The sequence below is a fragment of the Cheilinus undulatus genome, linkage group 9, assembly GCF_018320785.1.
Source record: "Cheilinus undulatus linkage group 9, ASM1832078v1, whole genome shotgun sequence".
In the NCBI taxonomy this organism is placed as follows: domain Eukaryota; kingdom Metazoa; phylum Chordata; class Actinopteri; order Labriformes; family Labridae; genus Cheilinus; species Cheilinus undulatus.
In genome coordinates this window covers 35788058-35812679 of record NC_054873.1, presented here as the reverse complement: position 1 = coordinate 35812679, position 24622 = coordinate 35788058, and the positions used below count along the sequence as shown (strand labels likewise).

The 24622-nt window shown below is 38.5% G+C and overlaps 3 protein-coding genes across 5 annotated transcripts; 1 reads left to right on the top strand and 2 right to left on the bottom strand.

The window, feature by feature from the left end:
* Positions 1-325: 325 nt before the first annotated feature.
* LOC121514686 lies at positions 326-10011 on the bottom strand. The gene is made up of 7 exons (XM_041794915.1): positions 9789-10011; positions 8935-9158; positions 8519-8620; positions 6486-6587; positions 5730-5843; positions 4905-5013; positions 326-1990 (listed from the first exon to the last, which is right to left on the bottom strand). Exons 1-7 carry the CDS (start codon positions 9895-9897, stop codon positions 570-572), a joined length of 2181 nt encoding a protein of 726 aa, XP_041650849.1. The 5' UTR covers positions 9898-10011; the 3' UTR covers positions 326-569.
* A 213-nt stretch (positions 10012-10224) lies between these two features.
* Positions 10225-13547, top strand: pdf (peptide deformylase, mitochondrial). 2 transcript variants are annotated; one of them, XM_041795877.1, is made up of 3 exons: positions 10225-10334; positions 10988-11659; positions 12691-13543. In XM_041795877.1, the coding sequence occupies exons 2-3, from the start codon at positions 11038-11040 to the stop codon at positions 12846-12848; spliced, it is 780 nt and encodes a 259-aa protein (XP_041651811.1). In that variant the 5' UTR covers positions 10225-10334; positions 10988-11037; the 3' UTR covers positions 12849-13543. The 2 variants fall into 2 exon arrangements, with proteins under 2 accessions (XP_041651811.1, XP_041651810.1); XM_041795876.1 differs by lacking the exon at positions 10225-10334 and adding an exon at positions 10573-10701 and having other exon boundaries at positions 12691-13547.
* Positions 13548-16503: 2956 nt separating this feature from the next.
* Positions 16504-24015, bottom strand: spata2l (spermatogenesis associated 2-like). 2 transcript variants are annotated; one of them, XM_041794634.1, is made up of 4 exons: positions 23885-24015; positions 18933-19302; positions 18413-18700; positions 16504-17860 (listed from the first exon to the last, which is right to left on the bottom strand). In XM_041794634.1, the coding sequence occupies exons 2-4, from the start codon at positions 19296-19298 to the stop codon at positions 16874-16876; spliced, it is 1641 nt and encodes a 546-aa protein (XP_041650568.1). In that variant the 5' UTR covers positions 19299-19302; positions 23885-24015; the 3' UTR covers positions 16504-16873. The 2 variants fall into 2 exon arrangements, with proteins under 2 accessions (XP_041650568.1, XP_041650567.1); XM_041794633.1 differs by lacking the exon at positions 23885-24015 and adding an exon at positions 23509-23627.
* Between the last annotated feature and the right edge of the window lie 607 nt (positions 24016-24622).

Here is a 24622-nt window from a genome sequence, read left to right as displayed (position 1 = left end):
AATGTATTTTTCAAATGATGGTGATGGTCAAAGCATCTTTTTGACACTTTATCCAGTATCCACCAGTAGATGTAAAGGTTGACCAATTGCTCTGTTTTTTGAAAGAAAAAAAAATTAAGATTGTGAAAAGTGGAGGTACAAGGTTTTGGCCTGATGCTAGCATTATATAATTTGTTAATATCTCTAATCTGTACCAATAAGCTTATATGTAAAAAAAAAATGCTGTCCATTTTAATGGAATTTTTAAAACAAAGATATTTTTATAAAACTGGGGTCAGATTTGACATAACGAATGAAATGAATAAATTAAGGCATTTAGTTGCAGTAAAGGAAATTTATTCAATTTTTGTTAGTTTAGAAACTACTTAATTAAACTCTTTTATCAATGAAAAAAAAGAAAACTTAACATTAATAGTGTAAAATTTATCTTTAGGTATCTTTTGAGTTTTTTTGTGAAGATGCACTCGTTGGAAGTCATGACGACTAACTCAGTAACATTATCAGCATGATCTGATAAATCTGGTATCGCTCACATTTAGCCAAACATACAAATAAATAAGAAACACCTCTCATGTTTGATTTATGACCCTTGCAGACTCATACTCTAGAAGAAGTCGTTTCTTCTTGATCCAAGGCTTATAGTCAGGGTCACAATCCAGCGGGTTTTCACTGTCACTGCTTGAAGAGAAACTGGAGAAAAGAACGTTTACATCAAATGAGGGATCTTCATCCTCGCTGTCCTCCATCCTGCTCTCCTGACTGCTGTCACCACTGCTGTCTTGCCCCTCTGGCTGCAAGTGTGTGGGTGAGGATCTCCACACAGTCCCTCCATAACACTCCTGCCTGCTCAGCCTGACGAGACTCACACAGGGCTGCAGCAGCTTAGACTGCAGCAGTACAGCCTGACTACGCAGAGACAACCTGAGAGAGGCTGTTTGGACTTGGCTGGTGTCAGAGCGGACGGAGAGACATCTTGAGTCAGAGGAAGAGGAGATGATTGTGAGGCTTTGGGACAGGCGATGAGATGTGAGAGTGTTTTCAGTGCTGACTTCTTGAGACGAATCTGAACTTAAAGGGGTTTTGTAAGCAGGGCTGGATGAACTTTGAGTCCCTGATTGAGAGCTAGTGGAAGGACAGTCTTGTGAAGAAGATTTAGAGTTGTTATGATATTCAGGCAGGAGTGGACAGCTGTTCCTAAAGGTGGTTTGGGCTGAAGGGTTTCTACTAATGCTACCCAGAGGCTGGGAACCAGCCAGTCTGCACTTCCTGAAAGGTCTAAAAGAATGCCGTCGTGTTTCTGGTTGACAGAAGATTACATTAGCTAGATCACTAGATATAGAGGCTTCATTAGCTGAATAAGGAGGACTTTTAAGGGCTCCTGGTTGGCTGAATGAAGTGTCTTTCATTGTTTCCTGATATATGGCAACATCCCCAGAGCTTCGTATGTGAGGACTTGCATTAGAAGTTTCCTGAAGATTGTGATTTGGAGGTACTTGTTGGCTTTTAAATATAGATAAGAACCCTGGGATTGAGGCTATGTCTACCAATTGAACCACTGGTGACAACAGCTGTTGCTGCAGAGCATTACCTGACACATTCTGAGATTCAGTCCCAGAGGTAACAGTGGATCCAGAAATCTGTTTGTTAGAGTTTGCCGGTTCTGATAGCAGAGCTGCTGTCTGAAGATGGGTGGAGGTCTGTGAGGGTGGGTGCTGTCCGTTACTGGGTAAAGGGATGAGTCCAGAGGGGGTGAGGTCCCCTGATGAAGAGCCAGAGGATGACGAGTGGAAGAGTGTCGGAGATGAAGAAACATTGGCCTGAAGCCTCATCTCCTCTGAACATTCATCAGGACAGTGTTGCAGGATGTTCCTCACCCATCGCTGGTGTTTGGAGCAGAACTGAGGAGAGGGGCTGGCCTCACCATTGCCCTTTGATTGATGATGTCTCCTTAAATCTGGATCGTTGTCATCTGGACAACAAGAAGCAACATCTAATAGAGATAAAAAGACAAAGCAGTTTGTTTTTTTATGTAAAATTCTAATAAAAACAAGAAAAGAGAAACGATGAAATAATTAATAGCTTACAAACTGAATGCAAACCTTTGTTGCTGTTGGTGTAACAACAGCAACAAAATTGTTTTGATACCACATGTCAGAGAGCAAACTAAAGATGGCTCAGTGGTTCTACAGGTTTTAATCACCAGGTAGTTAAAGAGGTATTTCAGTATTTTAAGTTGGGGTGCCAGGAACCTGGCGACAGTAGTGGCATTAGCTTCCAGTGACTTCAGTGAGCTCTGCCCCTTTGAGAAAGACTCACTCGTTCTACCAACAGATAGGCTAGGATGGACAGATTGGTAGAGTCGCTCTGTGTAATTTTGCGAGTTTAAGGAAAAATTGGGTGAAAAGATAATGTTTGCTATTTGTAAAATTTTAGAAGTATTTTTTCACCCACAAAGCCTCTTTTGCAGTGCAGGCTTCAGCTTGCAAGGGGCCATGCCTACTGAAATCTCTGGGGTCTAATGCACACTGAAATGGCCAAGTACCTTATACAACCCAACCTACAAAATACTAAAATATCCCTTTAATATGGGTCCCAGTTAACTGTTGGACAGAAGAACACTGAGGGGATTAAAAGCATGTCATGTTCTGTATTTGTTTCAAGAATGTTTGGGGTTCAATAAAGTTGTTTTATTCAAAAACTGAGGAAACTTGGGCCAAATTGTTTGTTTTGCCAATGTCTATAAACTGTCAAATCTACATGTCATAGTCAAATTTGCTAAAGTGATGTAAATGGAGTTTGAACACTGCAAGTTTTAGATTGAAACTAGGAAGGAGCCAAGGTCAGAGGTGTTATGATTTTGGGTTGTCTGTCCATTCTTGCGTACCCAAAATCTCAAGAGCTATTTGATGGATTGTCTCCAGACTTCACAAAAATATCAACTATGAGATAAGATTTTGGAGGTCATATGTCAAAGCTCAAGGTCAATGGGCCTCATGTTCCTCCTTCACTTGTGAACACAATGTCTTCTTTGGGAGTTTTTCTTCAAACTTTGCTCAAATGTCTACTCTAGCTGCATTTCCATTACAATTTTTCGCAAAATCAAAGCAATATTTCTTAAATTTTGACTAAGTACAATTGTGCTGTGAATGTGTTTCCAGTCAGTGTTGGGGATAACGCGTTACAAAGTAATCCGTTAGAGTACTCAGATTACTTTTTGTTGTAACGGGTAACATAATGCGTTAGTTTTACAATTCAAGTAATCCCATTATTAGTTACATCCCAAATTTCCTCTCTCTTCCGTTGCTTCAAAAAGAGAGCAAGAAAAAAAGATAGCTCCTTTAAGCATCTGCTCCGTTTGTCCTTCTCTCTTCCTGTAGCCACGTTGGCATGTAGCGCCATGCCAGCAGAAGGTAAACATTCCGTGCCATTACGCCAGCGAGATGACAGGAGACAGCATGACACTCTGGATTGATCCCCATTATGATGGATTTTTGGTTTTCCTGCCTGTTAGTGGTGCTATCAGGCTGCAGAGATACAGATTATGGGCTGTAAATTGTGCTGTACATTGGCATTAGAGTCTGCATAATCAAACGCAGACTTGCGGTCATTATCTGTTGTTTTTACAACTGACGAGTGGAACAAGTGGCTAAAGGGTTTTAATATTTAGTAATGCAAAAGTACTGTAACACCTTAGTTTTAGAAGTAGGTAACGCAGTAACGTAACAAGTTAGTTTTCTCAGTATGTAACACAGTGCTCTAACAAGTTAGTTTTAAAAGTAACACTACCTAACACTGTTTCCAGTGAAGGGAGTTTTGGGCCATGAGCCTCGCAATTATAGTCAAATCTCTTCACGTGAAACTCCACTACAAAGAAGCCAGATGCTCAAAACCTGTTACATGTTGATACAGTTATGATTACATCTACAACAGTTGTCTTGATAATTTCGAACAAAAGACAAAGGCAACAGATCATAGTTCAGAGGCAAAGTCTGTATGTATGTCAAAAGCCACGTATTAGGGTAAAAGTATGATGTTAAGAAAAGTCTTGTCCCCTCTTCTGTCCACACGTACCGTGCAACGTTGTCTCGGGGTAAACTGGTAATGTGACACCACATGTTACTTCCTGTGATGTATAAATGCATAAAAAGTGTTTCAATTACACTTTTGCAATATATTTCTATACATGGAAATGTCAGATAAACCTCCTCATGAGAGCGAAAAATCTTTTTAGCAATATTTGAGAAGTTTTTTAAAATTCAGGTGTTTCCATTACCAGTTTTTTATTGCGCTATTTAGATTCTGCGCATTTCTAAGGGTAATGGAAACACAGCATCTGACACAGGGATGAATTTATTAGATTTTGGAGGTCTAAGGTCAAGATCATTGGGACTCAAATTCCTCTCCTTTTGACTTCAACACTGTCCTTTCACTGTTCTGGTAATTATATAACTCATGCCAGGCAGTAGTTTTAGATTTCTAGTATACTGTTTATGTCCATCAATTTTTTTTCCAAATTATGCATTTTTTTAAACACTGCCCGTATATTTTCTGGTTTCTGCATTTATTATGAATTTTATCCCTTTCAGTGGTATTTGCCTGTACTTTATTTGCACTGACATTGATTTTTCATGTGGTATTTTACTTTTTGTATTATCTGTCTTTCTACAGGCTCTTCAATAATTGTAAAGCAATTTAATGTCTCCCCCCCATTTGAAACCCGCTGTCTTTGATTAAGTATAGTATCAGGATAGCATTTAAAGAAACACAATACAGAACAGTGCCTCCTATTTTATGTATCAAGAATTTAAAAAAAATCGATGTTACTGCAAAGTACACACTGTCGTTTTGCATACATCTCTAGGAAATGATTTGACATATGTTTAATGTTTGGAGGTGTTTCTTACCACATTGCAGCAGTTTCCTTAAAGTTGTTGCTATTGTTGCAGTGTCAGAGGATATAATTTCCAACAACAGCTTCTCCTCTTCAGACACAGGACTTTGTTTCTTTTGCACCTGTTTTGCATAAAATCAGTGGCAATTTTCATTCATAATAATAATTGTGAAGCATTTGAAGATTGACGCTCAACAATCGTTGAGAGAAACCTCAACAATTGCTTTTAACTTGTACTGCCAGAAACAGGCAACTGCTATCTGTACCTGCTTAAATCAGACTATTTATTACTATAACAGGCATAGTTATTTACTTATAATACTTTTCAGGATTGTCATTGTTGTTATAATTACATATTTAAAACACTTCATTACACAGATGGAGGAATATTACATAACATATAATATAAGATATCTTTACTCACTATCCACTTCGTATGTTCACACAGCAGAGTGCACATGCTTTTATATTGATTATCTGCTTTGTTTCATGTTTGCTGATTAAATAAAGTTAGGTAATCTTACAAACGACTTTTACTTAAACTTCTTTCATCTGATCATCCCTAAAACAAACTACACTGTCAAAATCTAGAGCAACATATTTCAAAATAGAACAACAAAAAACTACTGTGATTTTTAAATCTGGAATGCAGAAACAGCAGCATAAGAGGATTCAAGCTTCCAGCTCAAGCACAAGATGAGAGAAAATGGATGCTGTGGATTTGGTGAACAGTGTATATTCACCAATGAGAACATCACATTACCATCACTTACAGCAGCTCTCTATAAACCTTAACACAGCAACATTTTCAACTTTTTTTTTTCCATTACACACACACCTTGTCGATGTAGGTGTCTCCTGGCAGTACAGTGTCCAACCTGTGCAGGTAGTGCAGCAGCCTGTCCTCGACCTTCTGGGCATAGGACTCACCGTACTCTTCCTCCATCTGATTCTGAAAGACACAAAGTACTGAACATGATACTTTGACACAATCTCAAGAAAAATATTCAATCCCTAAACTAATTTAAGTAAAGTTTAATTATTTCTTGCAAAATCACTAAGAATCTTGAGGTTTAATGTGATAAAGAAACGTGACCTAGATGGCACAAATCCTGCACTGTTAGAGCTTGTTTAATTGACTGAACAGGATAAATATTTTTTTCAACCGTGTTGTTTTTCATTCATCTGTTGACTGTTTTGTGAACTTTATTACCCCTGCTCCACAGGTTCTTGGAAAAAGTGCAGGCTCTTTAAACAGCTGGGAGAGTTTATTCTGGTGTATTTTCCTACACTGTTGATCAATGACACAATTTAATTTGTTTTTCACATGTAATGATTTCAAATACAATCACGGTGAAATTTAACATTCTTAGTTTCCAAAACATTGGGTGATAACTCTGCATTTTCTGCTAGAAAAATTCATTTCTGAATTGTTAATCTACAGCGCACCCTGCTGGACAGAAAATAACCCAAAATGTGGACTGAGGAGAGAGCAGTACTACTGTGAGTATTCTTTTAACATATTCTTGGTTTTAAACCCCTCTTACACATTATCCCATCATGTCATTTAAGAAGGAAGATGAAGTAAACTAACCTTTGCATAATCTTTGAGTTTGTCTTTGTCCATAGCCAGTTCTTGTGCAAAAGTCTTGAATTCCAGATTGTTCCTCCTCATGAGGAACATTTGATGTTGGCTCTGTGAAACAAACAATAAACACAAAACATTACATATTATTTGCATTGTAGCAGTAGTAGACAGGTATTACTAAATTTAAGGCAAAATTAACTCAATTTAGTAAAGCACTTTTGTGATCAAATTTGAATTAAACTGCTCAAAAAAATAAAGGGAACACATAATCATCACATGTAACTCCAAGTCAATCACACTTCCAGGATGTCAACCTGTCCAGTCAGGAAGCAGCACTGATTGTGAATCAATTTCACCTGCTGTTGTGCAAACAAGACAGACACCAGATGGAAAGGAGAGGCAATTAGCAAGACAACTACTATAAATGACTGGTTTTTCAGGTGGTGGCCAAAGACAACTTCCCTCTCCTCATCCTTTCTGGCTGATTTTTGGTGACTTTTGCACTTTCCCAGTGCTCTCACCACTAGTGATAGCAAGAGGCATGTGCAACCCACAGAAGTTGCTCAGGTAGTATTGCTCATCAAGGAAGGCACATCCATGTGCACCATGGCAAGGTTTGCTGTGTCTCCCAGCACACTGTCAAGAATGTGGAGGAGATACCAGGAGACAGGCCAGCACACCAGGAGACGGGGGGGGGGACTCCATGAAGTTGGTATGAGGCCCCACGTCAACAAGTGGGGCCTGTGCTCACAGCTGAGCACTGTGCAGCCTGACTGGCATTTGCCAGAGAACACCAGAATTGACAGATTCACCACTGGCACCCTGTGCTCTTCACAGAGGAGATCAGGTTCACACTGAGCACATGTGACAGACGTGAGAGAGTCTGGAGACGCCGTGGAGAACATTCTGCTGCCTGCAACATCCTTCAGTATGACCGGTTTGGTGGTGGCTCAGTGACGGTCTTGTGAAGCATATCCTTGTAGGGCTGCACAGACCTCCATGTGCTAGCCAGAGGTACCCTGACTGTCAGACCATTTGCTGGTGCAGTGGGCCCTGGGTTCCTTCTGATGCATGACAATGCTCAGCCTCATGTGGCTGAAGTATGTCAGAAGTTTCTGCATGACAAAGGCATTGATGCTATGGACTGGCCTGCCCAATCCCAAGACCAGAATCCAATCAAGCACCTCTGGGACATCATGTCACGTCCCATCCACCGCTGCCATGTTGCACCAGACTGTCCAGGAGTTAACTGATGTCCTGATCCAGGTCTGGAAGGAGATCCCTCAGGAGACCATCTGTCATCTCATCAGGAGCATGCCCAGATGTTGTAGAGAGTGCATACAGGCACGTGGAGGCCATGCACACTACTGAGCCTCATTTTGATTCTTGAGTATTTTTTCAGAAGTTGGATCAGCCTGTGATCCGATTTATCCACTTTTATTCTAATATGATTCTGAATCCAGTCCTCCATGGGTTAATTATTTTGGTTTCCATTGATCGTTCTTATGTTATGCTGTTCTCAACACATTCCACTATGTAATGAACGAAGTTTTTCAACTGGAATATTCCATTCATCCAGATATGGGAAGTGTTCCCTTTATTTTTTTCGAGTGGTGAATTCTACTGAAGGCTATATCAGTTGTGCAACAATGTCATGATGATCTAATTTGTATCTTATTTTGTCACAAATTATTTAGTGTTTATGTACATCAGGTGTAATAAGATTAAGACAATATGCTCCATGTTGTTTGTGTTTTCATGTTTCTCTGGTGAATTGTTGCTTGTTTTTAATATGTTTTAATTTGTACCATTATGGACAAAGCTAAGTGTCAACAACATTTAAAACCTAAAGCCAAATTTACCCAAGGAGGCAATAAAGTGTACTGTAAAAATGTAGTTACATAAAATATACTTAAAAAATCAAAACACTGGTTTTGATCATTGGTACAATAAAAACACAATGTTGAGGCACTCAGTTTTTTGAATATGGTCTTAGCCTCTACAGAGCAGACATACTGGTTACAAAGTTAGACACTTACACATTGATCCTGGTACTGAGGTAGTTTACTTGGAAAATACTGGTTGATTTTAAAGACGGTATCAACCATTCCTCGGCCCTCCCTCAGCATCTGCATGACGACCTAGGAAAACACAGTCAATCAATCAATCTTTATTTGTATAGCGTCAATTCAAAACCAAAGTCATGCCAAGACATGTCACAAAGAGGGCAGGTCTAGACTGTAGTATTTGATATGTTAATGTAAAGACCCAACAGGTAGGAATATTGAGCAGAACCAGGCTCAGGTCAAACAGCTATCTGATGAAACTATTCTGGAGATGAAAACATTAACCAGGAAATCAGGTACTTGTATGGCTGCAAAACCCAACAAAGTAACAATTACTTTTCTAACTGTCCAATCAGTGAATACTGTTCTTATTCTAATCCGTCACATACCATGGTTTTGAGGCCAAACATGATCTTCATGTGTTTGATGGGAGGCACCAGTCTGGGCAGAATTTTATAAGTAGCTTCCAGAAATTCCATCACTCTCTCAGACTGCTCCATGTCCCTTTTCTTCATGATAAAATACACCTGAGCAGAGGTAACACGCAGCCTCCATGAATCCTCAAGGGTCAGTGGCTGGGAGTCCATTTCAGGCCACTTTGATGAGGACACCACTGTAAAATAAGAATAATAACAATGATATTAGGCAAGTCACAACTTCTCTAGATTCAAATTAACGGGTTAACAGTGACTTGTCCAAAATATTTTTGTTTGATCTCAAAGATGTTTTAACAGCACAAGCATTTCTTCTCTGTAATTAGCAGCGAAAAAGAATAGAAATCTGCATGTCCAAGTGCCTCAAAATTGAACTTTAGTGCAGTAAGAAACAGTACCATGTTACTACACAGTATTCAATTCTACAGAGCATAAAATGATTTTACTTTGACTTAAAGGCCAAATAACAAGTACTGATGGTGTATATAGCTGATATAGTTAAGTATCAAATCGAATGATAAAAAGATGCCCTGTTGTAATAGGCTCTGGATTCTAAGTCTTCTTAAGTGGAGTCAGTGACAAAATGTAATTTTCTTTCACACACAGATTGTATAAGAAAATATAAAGTGTATTTTGATATACTAGGTATAAATTCTTGTGAAAACCACTATAAAAAGTAATTTAACTGAACACGACAAAATGCCCAAGTATGACTTACTTCATTATAACTCCTTATAAAGTTGTAGTGCCAGAATAAATGTAATAAAAGCACTAACTAGATCAACATTTATCATCAAACGGTGACCAACCTTCCTGTAGATCCATTACGTTGTGAGCCCACACATGCTCTATGATCCACAGTGGTAACTTCGGAAAGCTCTGTAAACATGTGTTGACAGGCGGCAGCTCTTCCTCCATCAGAAGCACGGTGTTTAAGAAAAACACAGCGCCGGTGTCCGGCTACAGGCCCGCCGTACCTGCTTAACTCCCATTTATGAACTTCATGCAACCACTCAAACCCCCTCCTTCCTGTTGAACATGTACCGGCAAGTCGGCGGTGAAAAGTGTTGAACGCTCCTTGTTGTATGACTGTTCACACCACAGTTTCGTTTCGAAAACGCTGCAAATCACTTCCTTGTCGATGATAAAGTTGCTTTCAAAATAAAAGCTTAACGGGAACTCTAACGCTAGATAATAATGCAAGCTTAACGTATGGACTTTTTTGTGAATTTCCCTGACGCTGTTGACCCGGAAGTGGTTGAGGGAGCCGTTTGCCTTGGCTTCTTGCTGTTTTCACCTTTTGTCCTGATTATGTGGTGTTCTAAGTGAGCAAAGAAGCCCAACAGTGTTTTACGGTAACGATATTTAATGTACTTCTTCTGTGAACATACTAAGTTTAGTATGCTGTCTTATTATTGCATTTAAAGGAAGCCAATGTACATGAGAATGCTGTAGGCTTAGCTTTGTAGCTTGTGGCACAGGGAAAGAAGCGCGCATGTTTTAAGCACCTGCGTACCCCGTTGGCGGAGCTAAGCGGACTTCTGCTTGAAATTTGATAAAAAGGAAGGGCACATGGAAAAATCAGCCACATAAGTGGTGACCATTTTCGCCGATATAAGATGCGTGCAACTATAAGCCGTCGGGACTGTCTCTCTGGATAGACTGACTAGATTGTTATTTCTTGGTTGGCTGTTTGTATAATGTGTCCTCCAAGTGATAATGGTAGGAATAACATCAAACTTTGAAAGCTTAAGGCAGGGGTAGGCAGTTTTAATTACAATGTTAGTAGACTAAGTATATAAACTAAACAGGAAGTATTACACAAACATTTATATTTTAGAATCTAAAGAAAGTGATTATACCCCAAATTTATTGAGCTAAACTCAAAATCACCACCAGTTGAAGCCACTTTGGCAGCAGTGTTCTCATAAAGTCTTTGTTATTGGGTTTCAGTTAAATCTGTGTAAGAATAAACTATGTCTTCCTCCTTTGTCCAATTCTCTAACAGCATTGAGCTTCATCTAACAACATCCCTGCTGCAGTCCCACGACTCCCACCATGAACACAAGATCAGGAGCTTTGCTGCAGCTCTCCAGGATGGGATTCAGACTTTGTGCATCTAAATCCCATAACTGCAGCGTCAAGGCGCTGAGTTTCCCTGAGACTTCTACTTGTCATCCAAATATCTCGCGTATCCTATCAGTACCCAGCTGTCACTCTTACTCCAGCAGCGTCAAGGTACGCTCATATCTTCAATACATGAAACACAAGATCAAACCCCCTCCCAGTCCTCCATATGGGCACGTATGCCAGGTAGGAGACCCGGTGCTACGCTCACATGCAGCTGCTGTAGATCCTGCAGCAATTACTGGCCCTGAGATTCAAAAGGTCATCAACACTATGGTGAAAGTGATGCGAAAAATGGAGTGTGTGGGACTTAGTGCGCCTCAGGTTGGGGTGCCGCTCCGAATCTTGGCTCTGGAATATCCTGAGAAAATGTTAGAAGAGAGTTCACCTGCATCAAGAGAGGCCCGTGGTCTTTCTGTTCAGCCTTTGAGAATCTTTATCAACCCTCAGCTGAGAGTCCTGGATGGACGGACAGTGCTTTTTCAGGAGGCTTGTGAGAGTATCTCAGGCTTCTCTGCCACAGTTCCACGCTACCTGTCTGTGGAAGTTTCTGGTATGAATGTTTTGACCTAAACCCTGTACTTTATATATAGGGGTTGTCACAATACCATCATTTTAAACTTTGATATGAAACTTCTAAAATACATAAGATATTTGTGCCTGCTATAACAAAAATAGAAGTCCTGGGCACCCAATATTGGGAACATTGTGTTTTCAGTTGTCATAAATTGCATGCAAACTCTTACACACTGTCTAAACAACATTTGAGACAATATTTAGGAGTTTCTTTGCAAGTTTTGATAGATTCATTCTTCTCCTGAGGTTGTCTTATGAAATTGAAGCAGTTTTTTTTTCAGAGCTTCTGCACTTTTGATTAGGGGTGCACAATATTATCCATTTAATATTGGTTTTCTGCCAATATTTACAACAGATATTTGGATGTAATATATAATATACAGATATTTGGGTGTGTATATTTACAGCCTAGATCAGCTGTAAATACTGGCCGTACAGACAGAAAACATTATTGGAGTTTTTCGGCTGGACCAACAGACCTTAGTCAGCTGAAGTCTTTTTCTTCTTTGATCATCATTACTGAAACTTTAAAGTGTGTTTTAAGGACAGAATTTGTTAATTTGTTCATACTCAGACTTGGTATGTTTTAAGGACTTAAGTCATAGGTCTGACATACATTTAAATATCAATATCAATATTGGTATCGGCTAAAATTATTTTGTAAATATTAGCATATTGGATACCAGCAAAATAACCATTATCATCCATCCCTGTTTTGATTCAAACATTCATTGATACAACGTAGAATCTCGTTTCAAAACAAGCAAAGCAAAAACGAGGTATCAAAATTTTTAAACAACTTAATTTATAAACATCAGATCCTTTATATGACATGCTAATGTGTGCAAAAATTGAATGACAGGGTATTTCCATTTTAAAGAGTCTTTGAGGATGCTGGTAATACTCTATGTTCCTAACAGGAAGTTAGTTTATGTGCTGTTAGGAAACATATTAAAGGACTATTGCTAAAACCCTTTTTTATGTGCCTCTGTTGTGTTACCCCTGCAGGTCTGAATGAGAAAGGTGAACCTGTCACATGGCAGGCAAGCGGCTGGCCAGCTCGTATCATCCAGCATGAGATGGACCACCTGGATGGTGTCCTGTACATCGACCGCATGGACAGCAAGACCTTCCTCAACATCAACTGGCAGGCGTACAATGAATAGGAAAACAGAGCACAGACATTGGCTCAGGAATCCATAAAAGTTTTATGCACTGATTCTGGTTTAGACCACCTCTATCTAGTCTAACCAACACTGTGGGTTGAAAAAAAGCTCTACAGACTCAGCAGTAGAGCTGGAGTTGAGAACAAACATTTCAGATAGCTTTAAAGAAATGCACGCAAGCTATTAGAAAGCTAAATTCTTTCAAACCATTGCTGACATGTCCCTGGATAATTATAAGGACATTGATACATCTTTAGGTTTCTGTTTTCCTGCAAACAATCATTAAAGGACAAGTCTGATTTTCCGTATTCACTGATGTAAATGAAGCTTCAGACACCAACAGTCTTGTCCTCCAACGTACGTACAAACTGAATTCTGTTAACCTTGATTATACATGAAATTATACATTTTCCAATTGGTTAAATAAATGCCTGGTATCAGACTGACTGAGAAAAGCTTATGGAAATTATACCAATTTGGAAAGTGTGATGTGTTTAAAGTTCTAAAGGCTTGATTCTCCTGAAATTTGACATGTTTCCTGAAAGTGTACTGCACCAAGAGATTCATGTGCTCCGGATCCTTTGTGTATGAACAATAAAGATGCCAATTAATTTATGAGAAACTGGGTATCAGTACAGTGTGTCTGTGGGGTCTTTAAAGTACTAAAAGTTTATCAATCAATTCAGTTAAAATTAAGGACTTTAAAAGTATTAAAGTCTTAAATGCAAGACTCTGATGTCTTTTTTTTTTTGTTTGTTTGTTTGTTTTAAATATCCTACTCATCTGAAGAGGCTGGCAGTAAGTATTTGATTTAGATTTAATCACAAGATATTTTTGAAACTGCCAGGTTAGACATGAATTCTTCCCAAAGTTATGGAGGTAAATTACTGAAATTAATACAACTAAAATATTGTGAGCTATGACTCTCTGTAACAGTAAAATGACTTACACATCAGCACTTAAAAGCCAAATTTAGGATTATAAGTATCCTGAAATTGGCAGTCATACCTTGGTTCTTACTACCATGTTTGCTTAGTTTTTAATGGCAGGCCCTGTTACTAGATAGTTCTAGATTTTAAGATAGCTAATTAAGATGTTTGATTCAGCTACCTTTTGGTATCTTTTTTTCATAGTCTAATTAAAATGCTTAAAGAAAGCTTAATTTACATGAAACAATAAATACTGCTGGCATTTTCTTTTGTCACATTCTTGTCTTACTATCAGCAAAACATACGCATTGTGTCATTAATAATTGGTTCGAAACTGAAAATGTGATTGGTCTTAAAATGTATTAAATCCAATGCCAGACTTTCTGTATATACCCTTCAATAATGTGTGACCCTTGTCAGGAGGCATAATGAAAAGATGAACATGTGGAACTAATTAACACATTGTTAGGTGCTTTTGGAGCCAAGTAACTTTAGTTCATCACTAGGGGACATACAGGCGCTAGAAAAAGTATGTGAACCCTTTGAGATTTCTTGGATTTCTGCACAAATTGGTTATCAAATGTGTTCTGATCTTCATCTAATTTACAACGATAGACAAACACAGTCTGCTTAAACTAATACTGCACAAAAAATATGTTTTCATGTTTTTATTGAACAAAACATGTAAACATTCACAGTGCAGGGTGGAAAAAGTATGTGAACCCTTAGGCTAATGACTGGTTGACCCTCCGTTGGCAGCAATAACCTCAACCAAACATTTCCTGTAGTTACAGATCAGACCTGCACAACGGCCAGGAGGAATTTTGGACCATTCCTCTTTACAAAACTGTTTCAGTTCAGCAATATTATTCAGATGTCTGAGGTCAGGACTCTGACTGGGCCACTCCAGAAGACGTATTTTCTTCTGTTGAAGCCATTCTGTTGTTGATTTACTTCTATGCTTTGGGTCGTTGTCCTGTTGCATCACCCATCCTCTGTCGAGCTTCAGTTGGTGGACAGATGGTCTTAAGTTTTCCTGTAAAATGTATTGATAAAATTTGGAATTCATTTTTCCGTCAATGACAGCAATCCATCCAGGCCCTGAGGCAGCAAAGCAACCCCAAACCATGATGGCCCCTCCACCATATTTCACAGTTGGGATGAGGTTTTGATGTTGGTGTGCTGTGCCTTTTTTCTCCACACATAGCGTTGTGTGTTCCTTCCAAACAACTCAATTTTGGTTTCATCTATGGACAGAATATTTTGCTGGTAATGCTGTGAAACATCCAGGTGCTCTTTTGTAACTTCAAATGTGCAGCAATGTTTTTTTTTTTGGACAGCAGTGGCTTCCTCTGTGGTGTCCTCCCATGAACTCCATTCTTGTTTAATGTTGTACTTATTGTAGATTTGTCAACACAAATGTTAGTATGTGCCAGAGATTTCTGTAAGTCTTTTGCTGACACTCTAGGATTCTTCTTCCCCTCATTGAGCATTCTGTCCTGTGCTCTTGCAGTCATCTTTACAGGACGACCACACCTAGGGAGTAGCAACAGTGCTGAACTTTCTCCATTTGTCGGCAGTCTGTCTTACCATAGACACATGAACATCAAGGCTTTTAGAGATACTTTTGTAACCCTTTCCAGCTTCATGCAAGTCAACAATTCTTGATTGTAGGTCTTCTGAGAGCTCTTTTGTGCCAGGCATGGTTCACATCAGGCAATGCTTCTTGAGAACAGCAAATTCAAAACTGGTGTGTGTTTTTTTATAGGGCAGGACAACTTTAACTAACACATCCAATCTCATCACATTGACTGGACTCCAGGTTGGCTGACTCCTGGCTCCAAACAGCTCTTGGAGAAGTCATAAGCCTAGGGGTTCACATACTTTTTCCACCCTGCACTGTGAATGTTTACATGTTTTGTTCAATAAAAACATATAATTTTTTGTGTGGTATTAGTTTAAGCAGACTGTCTATTGTTGTGAATTAGATGAAGATCAGAACACATTTGATGACCAATTTATGCAGAAATCCAAGAAATCTCAAAGGGTTCACATACTTTTTCTAGCGACTGTATTTGATTTTCTTCAGTCAAAGATTGTGCCTCCCTGAAATAAAAAGGCCCAAAGTTAATTCAGTTAAGCCCCTAATATTGTTCCTACAAGTAACCATGCAGACTGATGGGTGGTTAAAAGCCAGCATTTCGACAGGGTTGTTAAGTGGGGACCTTTTTAGCCATTATTTCATTCAGTTGGCCCCACAACGCCTCCAGAGGGCAGGGTTCGAGTTAGGGTTAGTGATGTCCAGGGTCCCAGAGCTGCCTCTCTCCATGCCAGCTCTCACTGGGACAGTGGATAAGTTGGTAGAGCTACCATTCACTGCCCACTGTGCCAACATAGACATTCTTTACTATACCTATCCTACCACATTGACATCACAGCCCCAACAGCATTGCCACCTTTCCTCAACTTTTCTCAAAATCTTCAAAAAATGGGCCTTAAAAACTCATTTTACAAGGGAGTTGGAACAATTGTTAAATCTGCACATTATAAAAAAGTTTTGGCAGGGACTCGGAACAAGTCTGGGACGAGATCAGGCAAGACTTAGCAAACACATGAATGGATTTTACAGGCAAAAAGATGTTAAGAACATGTGTAATTAAAGGGTATGGATACATCCCAAGTAAAGAAGATTAATTTGCTCATGAATTAAAAACACATTCACGTAGTAGAGTGACATAAAGACCCTTTTTAATCCAGTCTGTGCAACGAGTACAGATGAAAACAGGCTTTTGTGTGCTTTACATAAAAATTACATTGAAGAGACCCAAAAAGCACAAAGTGTCATCACATCTTCATGCCTCAGTACACAGTTCAGAAATCTGGTTAATATCAAATATGGCCACTTAGACAACATGTACAATAGACTATAATGTGAGTTTTAAAGAGATACTGCAGGTAAAAAAAGACTAGGGAACATGTAATACTTCATGTCAGTATTGTATAAAGGCAATAGTTGGGTTTCTGATTTATTGTAATTCATTTAAGGCACTGTGATTATTTGTTTGTGCCTCATAAGTGCAATAATCGTCAGTACATTCACACAGGTGTTGATGACTGGTCAAACTTTTTACCACAGATGCATTCAAATGGGCTTCTGTACCAGCAATCCCTACAATACTCATTCCCACAATATCTGCAGAGAATCAGAGGATCTCTGGAAGCTTCCTTCCCGCAGGAACACATTCCCAGTGGCTTCAAATCATGTTCTTCTTTTTCGCAAAAGTAAATCCCTTTGCAGGATCCAGCATGGAAAACACTGCAGCTATGACAAAGGACCTGCGGGTCTAGCTGGGAGAGGTCGCAGCAGTCGTGGTAGCTGATTGGTGCAATCATGGATTTTGGCTCATCCCTCAGACCTAAGGAAGACAGTGCTGCGCTGCTGCTTGTGAGATTCGGTGATACGCTAACTTTGAAGCTTCCAGCATGCTGGGACAGAGCACTTGATTTTTTCATCTCTTCTCTAGGATTGTCAGGGAATATCACAATGTGATTACTGTTGTTGCAGTACTTCAGCAAGGCACACTCGACATCATGGAGGCTGTTGCAGTCTTTACAGAGTTTAAGACACACATGAGGAGACTGGAGACAGTTGCACTGATGGTCAGCTGTAGCTTCACTCCTGGGAACTTCTACCTGCAGACTGTGAGACTGTGAGTCATCAGCAAGACGTCTGCGCTGCCTGGCACTGGTTGAAGAACTTCTGGTGATGTGCGACTGAGGTGGTGGTGTGTTGGTCAGATGGTAGTTCAGTGTGGAGACACAGACATGCTCTCTGGTGGATGCAGAGGTGGATATGTAGGGCAAAGATGTCATTCCATTGCTTTGTGTATTGACAGCAGGAGGTGAGGCATTGTTTTGAGTCACCCAAGCTAAGGATCGGGGACCCTCATCATCATCGACCACTTCCCTATCCTGACACCCATTTTCCTGCACATCAGTGTACAGATCTACATCCACTTCTCCATCAGCATCCTCCATTAAATGTTCCACTTCCAGGATCTTCTTAGTGTTTTCCAAGGCACCCTGTTGAAATATGTGGAGAATTAATCTAGTAATTATTTTCAATCCCTACCAAACCTTAACCATATACATTAACATAAATATTAAGACAGTCAAACAACAGAGATTTTTAATTACTATTAATCTCAAACTTTCTGTAGTTGATTGCAATTAATTCAGCTATTTGTTACATTTTGAAATTCCACTGTCTGCTTAAAACTAGTTTGGATTTCTATACCATCTAAATGTAAGGGTAATTGACCTCCTTTTTGAATACAGAGCTGTTTTTCTTTGAAAACACAATAAGGAACTTTGTGTAGATTATGACAGGAACTTTACCTTGTAAAAAAGAACTTGTTTTGGATTAGAAAAGAAATAATGGAAAAGTAAAAAGGTAAATGTTTGATAACACAAGGTGCAGATGATTTCTAACTTGTCCACTGAGCTGTCTGGGTGTCTTTAAACTGAAACAGGAGCAGTGGTGCACTTCTTGGCACAAAATATGGGGGACTGAATACATAGCTCAACATTTCAAAATAAAGGCCCTTTCTCCTAATTTAATGATTAATTTGTTACCTGCAGGCTCTGTCCTGACTGCCTTTCTCTCACCACCCCCAGCTCCCATTGGATGTCATTGGCATGCTCTCCCAGAGCCACCAGAAGGAGGCGACATTCGCAGCGGGCCAAGAAGAAGGCACACGACAAGCAGAGGAGGTCATCCAGAGAACCTACTCTGTGGGAGTTAAGACGAAGCTGCTCGTGCCGGGGGGAGCTGGGCTGATATCCCATTAGGCCAAACAGCTCCTCAATCTGTGGCATCGAAAGCACCGGTTTGATATGGTGGGTGAACATACCAGAGTACATCTGGGACAAAAAAAAAAGAGGAAATTAAAAAAAAGATTAAGAGTGGAAATATACACCAAGTCAGGTTTCATTTATAATATATTTAAGATAGGAGTCTTTTTCTTAAATCAAAACACAATACAGTAATTGTGACTCAGTACCATAAGCAGGATACAATATGATATCATACGATACATCATTTATAACATAAGGAATTACTGATTTCTGGATAAAATAAAGTGTTTCATCCAACCTTGACCACTTTATACTCCTCCCTCCACGGACAGAGATAAAGGTTCAGAGCAGCTTGTTCCAGCACTTCAAATGCTCTCTCCAGGCCCTGCAGCCCTCCTCTGGCTTTCACTTGTCCTGTGCTGGCCGCAGCTGTAGCTGTTGCTGTTGCTGTAAGCGACTCCTCCATTACTCTCAGTGGATCTAGACCCAGGCAGTGCGTCTCCTGAGCGTCCACAACCTTCAGGTACCCCTCCACCAGCTTCCACAGCTCCTCATCTCTACACGCCAGGCTGGAGCCTTGCCTGACTATCTGCTGCTCCAAACTGTGATCATAGGCAGACACTAGATCTTTGGCTCTCTGGCTGGAGATGCTCATGTCTTTCATTCAGCTGAGAGGGAGACAGACAGAAGACAAGAATGAAGAACAGTATTACCAAACCTCTATCATCACATCATTACATTTAGCCAACAGTGATTTTATATCTTTTTTAGGAGTTTATTGTTTAATGTAAGGTGAGCCCTCTTTGTGCCAGTAGCTATAAAACTAGTGACAGCGTTGCTTAAAGAGAATAACTGGATGTCACTAACGTTCTTGTTGTTCAACCTCACATTAAACAGATGATCCCTACAAAGACAGTCTTTTTTAAACAAGAAACAACAATTACATAACCCTAAATAAACCAGTTTTCTTTACAACAGGTAAATATATATATTTTTAAAGTCTTGTAAAGAAAGCTTTTCTGGGTACAATTCTTCTCTTCAATGGGATCCTTTCCATAATATTGTCAGCCATCACAACCCACTGTAGTGCTGCCAGTTGAGGCAATCCACAGGAGGAATCTAAAATGTTTGCATATGTAAGGCATTTACATAACCAAATATTTAAAAAAAAAAAAAATAGAGCTTAGGTAAAATTAGTGTTGACTAATTGGACCAGCCATAGCAGAGGAAAACACAACTAACCTGAATCCAAAAAAATATATGTAGACATACTGGCAATCAAACTCCTAATGTAAAATGCCTCTTTCCTGAAGCTGAGGCACACTGCAATAATGAAAGTAATTTTGGTGAATGCACTTCACAAATATCTGTGTCCTGTTCTACACGACTGTGTGGAGACTTTGAGATAGAATGCAGCACAACCAGACAGACAAAATTGTTTTTTCATAACTGAATGAGACATATATTGTTTTGATGAAGCTTTGTTGATGGCTTAACAAAGCTTCTCCATTACACCTGACTTCACAGCCACATCAGTAAGTGATTTAATTGGGCCAAGCCCAAAACTATACTGATTTGTAATATACCTAATAATGTACCAGTAAAGGGGAAATGAAGCGGTAACTAATAAAACCACAAAGTCAGTCCTTTTGTCAAACTCAAAGGCTAAAGACATGTTTAACTTAGACACAGCCTTCATTAAGAAGTATAGTTCTTCATTCATAAAACCACTGACTCACTAGTTAACCTTTCCATTAATCTAGTCAATTTCCAGATCAATTGAAAAAAGCTGTTGCCATACCCATTTTCAAGTCGGGAGACAAAGAGCAGGTATGTCAGTATCTTCCAATTTCTGTTCTTCCTGTACTTTTCAAGGTTTTGGAAAAAGTGGTGACAGAACAGCTGGTTGATCATTTACAGTCAAATCAACTTTCATACTCTGAGCAGTTTGGATTTCGACATAAGCACTCCACAGAAACAGCACCTTGTTTTTTGTAGAAAATGTGAAATGTTCTATGGACAGGGGTGATGTTGTGGGGGCAGTGCTCCTTGACCTGAAAAAGGCGTTTGACACTGTTGACCACGACATCCTCTTATCAAAGTTGTCTAAATTTAATTTCTCAAAGAACGCTTTTAATTTTTGGTCTCTTATTTGAAGACAATAGAGCAATGTGTAAAGATTGACTCAAAAAAGTCTGCTCTTTGACAGAACAAGATGGGTATACCCCAAGGCTCAATATTAGGCCTACTGATTTTTAGCCTTTTTATTAGTGATCTGCCTGAAAGCTGTCCAGGGGCTGGCTGTCAACTCTATGCTGATGATACAATCATTTGCACTTCAGCAAAGACACCAAAATTAGGCGATTGAGAGACTGTTTGTATATATGAACAGGGTATGTAAGTGGCTTAATAAAAATAAGTTCACTTTGAACATGAAAAAGACGGTTTGGACTATGTGTTTTTCTATCAAAAAACCAATACAATCAGGAAAACCCAGAGTAACAGTCCAGCGAGAAGAAATAGAGATGGTTAATGAATTTAAGTTTTAGGTGTAGTTCTAGATTCCAGACTTAAATTTGATAAACATGTCAAACAGGTCACAAAGACAGTAAAAATAACTTAAAAACAACTTGATATCTTTCATTTTACCTTCTTTAATTTTTTAAAAGCCAAACTAAGGACAGGAGATGGAAACTGGTAAAAGCTGTAATCTCTATGTGTGAAACATCAGTGACTTTTAGCTTGTTTGTAACAGACTGAAGTTGAATTATGTAATTTGCATTGTCCCTCTCAAATAAATTTAATAAAGAAAATAAATAAAATTCTGGCTGCAGATCTAGTACAGAGTATGCTGATTTCAGATAACTTTACATATGTTGCCCCCTCTTATTTTAAACTGAGCATCAACAAATGGTGTGTCTCACTTTCTGCTTTGCTAAGATGTTCCCATTCATGTGAAACAGACGGTAAAATTAAGGTGCACTTTTCAGGATATATTACATGATGATGTTATTTCTAAACTGTTAAACACTGGTGGATGATGAAATTATTAATATTAAAATATGTTAATTATTTTCCAAATAATGATAAATACATGTAAATACAGGCCCATTCTAATTAATTTGCAACAAATTTTAAATTAAGCAGCTAAATACTTTGACGCATGTTGTTACTATTTTTCTGGTAAGAAAGTGGACACATATATTTTCCTAAATAAAATCAAGTTTTATGGTAAATAAAAACTTTGCTGTTTTACCTTGGTTTACCACCTGGCATGGAATTTACAAGCTCACCTTAGCAAAACTGAAATTAATCTTTTTTTTTTTTTTAACAGAAATTTTATTGAATACTTTTTACAACAAGAACAGACAGGTGCTCAAACATAAATATACAAACAAAAAGAGGTATTAAACATAAAATAGGTCAGGGTATACAAAAAAGTATAAATGAAATTAATCATTTTTTCTCAGTATGTGATACCTTAATTGAGGTAAAACAAATATTCTTAAAGCTTTAAATACTATTATCTATATCTATTGCCACTTCTTGCAGTTTTACCAGTAGAAACACAGGTTGTGCCACTTGGCATCTCAACTAATTTTAAAACAGGCAAATACTTTGACACATATTGTTACTTTTGCTATTGTTAAAAAGATGACACATACATTTTTACAATAAAATCAAAATTTTTATGGTAAGATACATTTCTGTTTTAATTTTGTTGTACCACCTGACAGAATGTGTACTTGCCACCTGTGACTGAAAAGAAATGTTTTTATCTTTACTTGAAAAGGATCTACAAACCATTTCACTTTGCCATGAGTGTCAGCTGGAGTCATATAGATAAAAAAATTGTGTTAAATGTTTTTTTATATCACTTCTTTTTTAAGTCCCATGATTATGGTTGTACCGCCCTTACATTTAAGACCCTAACAATTCAGGGTTTAAAGTTTTTTGATGATCTTACTGACTTTAAAATAATAGACTTTAATAACTTAAAGACATCAACCACAAAATCATGTGAAAGTGTTGTAATTTGAATTTTTCACAAATTAAAATCCCATTTTAAGTGTCACTAACCAATTTATTTAACCGAGGGTCACACAGTCTGACATTTTAAGAGTTTGAGATGCTAAAACATAAAATTAATCATATTATTTAAGTATACTGAAAATGAAATCAAACAAAGTAAGTTTCACATAACAAACTGATATATGCCATGAACTCATTTTCCCCTAAAAGAAAATAATAGATTTGGGCACTAATATATGCATGTCATGTCATCGACCCATTTATTAAGTAACCCCCTTAACCCACTGTGAATAGTTTTTCTTCTTAAATATTCTGATTTTTTTGTCCTTTGTTTTCATGTTTGCTTTATAGTAAACTGTGTATCTGACAAGACAGAACAGGGACTATGTAACAAAAATGTAAATGTAATATTGCTTCTAGTTAATCAAGTAGCTACAAAACAGGCAGAATATTGCCACAGTAGGTAGTTTTCTTGTTTATTTACGTTAACTATCAGTTGATTAAGGTAAACACTATAATCGAAAGTGAAACTTCTGACACGGACCAAACTTTTAGTTACTGACTTCCAGTGAACTTATATCTCCACCTGAACATTACTTAATTCGCTAACAGGTTAGTAAAACCGAAAACATCAAGCTGGAGCATAATCTCCGTATCAAAGAAAAGTATTTCGCCGTTAGAAAACGTTTGACGTTAGCATTAACGTTAGCATACCCCTCAAAAGGTCCACAGAGACTAGCTGTATTTTCAGCGAACCCTTTCTGATTGTCTTGATTGGTTTTGACGATTAATTAACAACGTACTTTCAATTTAACTTGCTTCTTCAATTAAAACAAACTTACAGAATCCCAGTCGAACATAGGGAGCCGCCCGGTTAGCATACAGTCCACCAATAAACGAAGGTTTCTCTTAAAAACCGGGCCAGTCTGTTGGTTTCATGTAGGGGGAAGACCCAGGAAGTGAAGCTCATTTCCCCTCATACAAGAGTGTTTTGGGTGGGTTTCGAGTCAAAAGGAGACTCTCGGTGGTTTAGAAAATGTTCAGCTTTAGAAAGGTATGAAGTTTCGTTGATAGACTACACTAAATTTTAAAAATGAATGTTATATCAATGCAAGAGAAGTAGACTATATGCTAAACAGATGTCGCCCTGCAATGAGAGATTAAGGTTCGATCAAAATATGAGCTTTTGATAACACACCAGAGACAATAATAACTCACCTGTGCCTGTCACTTATCAAGGTGTTATCAGTGATTCATGTCAAACACTCCCGGGGCCACACAGTGCTGCCTGTGCTCGTGGTGGCGGCTTGATTGTCCAGGTAAAGTAAACATTGTCACGTGGCACGGATTTCCCCTTACTCAGACACGGGTGCGCTTGATTTCAGACCTGGCGTATGCCAGAAAAAAGGGTCCTGCAATTAAAATCAATTTTAAACTATTTTATGGCCAAAGAAATAAACAATAAAGCTATGATAGACTAAACATGAAGACTTAATAACCGACAGGGTTATACATCATCATTAAATACTGACGTTACTTATAAATCATATATTTTAACGTCTGAATACAGTACTATGGTAGCTATAAGCACATATAAGAAACTAATTACATAATTCAAATGATTGTAATTAAGCTAAGTAGTATTTTGGGGGTAGCTGTACTTTTTTGATTACTTTTGAATCAGTACTTTTACCTCTACCAAAGTAAGTTTTATCCACAGTAACTGTACTGGGTTGTTGATATCTTTGTCTAAAAACATTTCAGAGTTTATCTTTACTCCTAAAGTGTGATTTTAATTCAAGTTTGAGTGAGATAGCCTCCAGTGTTGGAGTTATTTTACAGTGTTGGCCCACTGGCGTTAGTTTGACTTCAGCTGTCAACTGATCAAAGCTCTCCACTGTAGTTCAAATACTGGGGATGTGTGAGTGGAGTTTCCCATCATGCCCTTGGGCAGAG

Bases quoted from the DNA above. Each gene is read 5' to 3' on its own strand.
- LOC121514686 (XM_041794915.1), bottom strand. From the start codon at position 9,897: ATGGAGGAAGAGCTGCCGCCTGTCAACACATGTTTACAGAGCTTTCCG. The intron at 8,621-8,934 runs GTATGTGACGGA...GTGTTTTCCTAG, and splicing joins TGTTTGGCCTCAAAACCATG to GTCGTCATGCAGATGCTGAG. The intron at 5,014-5,729 runs GTGTGTGTGTAA...TATGCAAAACAG, and splicing joins GAGACACCTACATCGACAAG to GTGCAAAAGAAACAAAGTCC.
- pdf (XM_041795876.1), top strand. From the start codon at position 11,038: ATGAACACAAGATCAGGAGCTTTGCTGCAGCTCTCCAGGATGGGATTC. The intron at 11,660-12,690 runs GTATGAATGTTT...TTACCCCTGCAG, and splicing joins CCTGTCTGTGGAAGTTTCTG to GTCTGAATGAGAAAGGTGAA.
- spata2l (XM_041794634.1), bottom strand. From the start codon at position 19,298: ATGAAAGACATGAGCATCTCCAGCCAGAGAGCCAAAGATCTAGTGTCT. The intron at 18,701-18,932 runs GTTGGATGAAAC...TTTTTGTCCCAG, and splicing joins AGGAGTATAAAGTGGTCAAG to ATGTACTCTGGTATGTTCAC. The intron at 17,861-18,412 runs GTAACAAATTAA...ATATTTCAACAG, and splicing joins AGTCAGGACAGAGCCTGCAG to GGTGCCTTGGAAAACACTAA.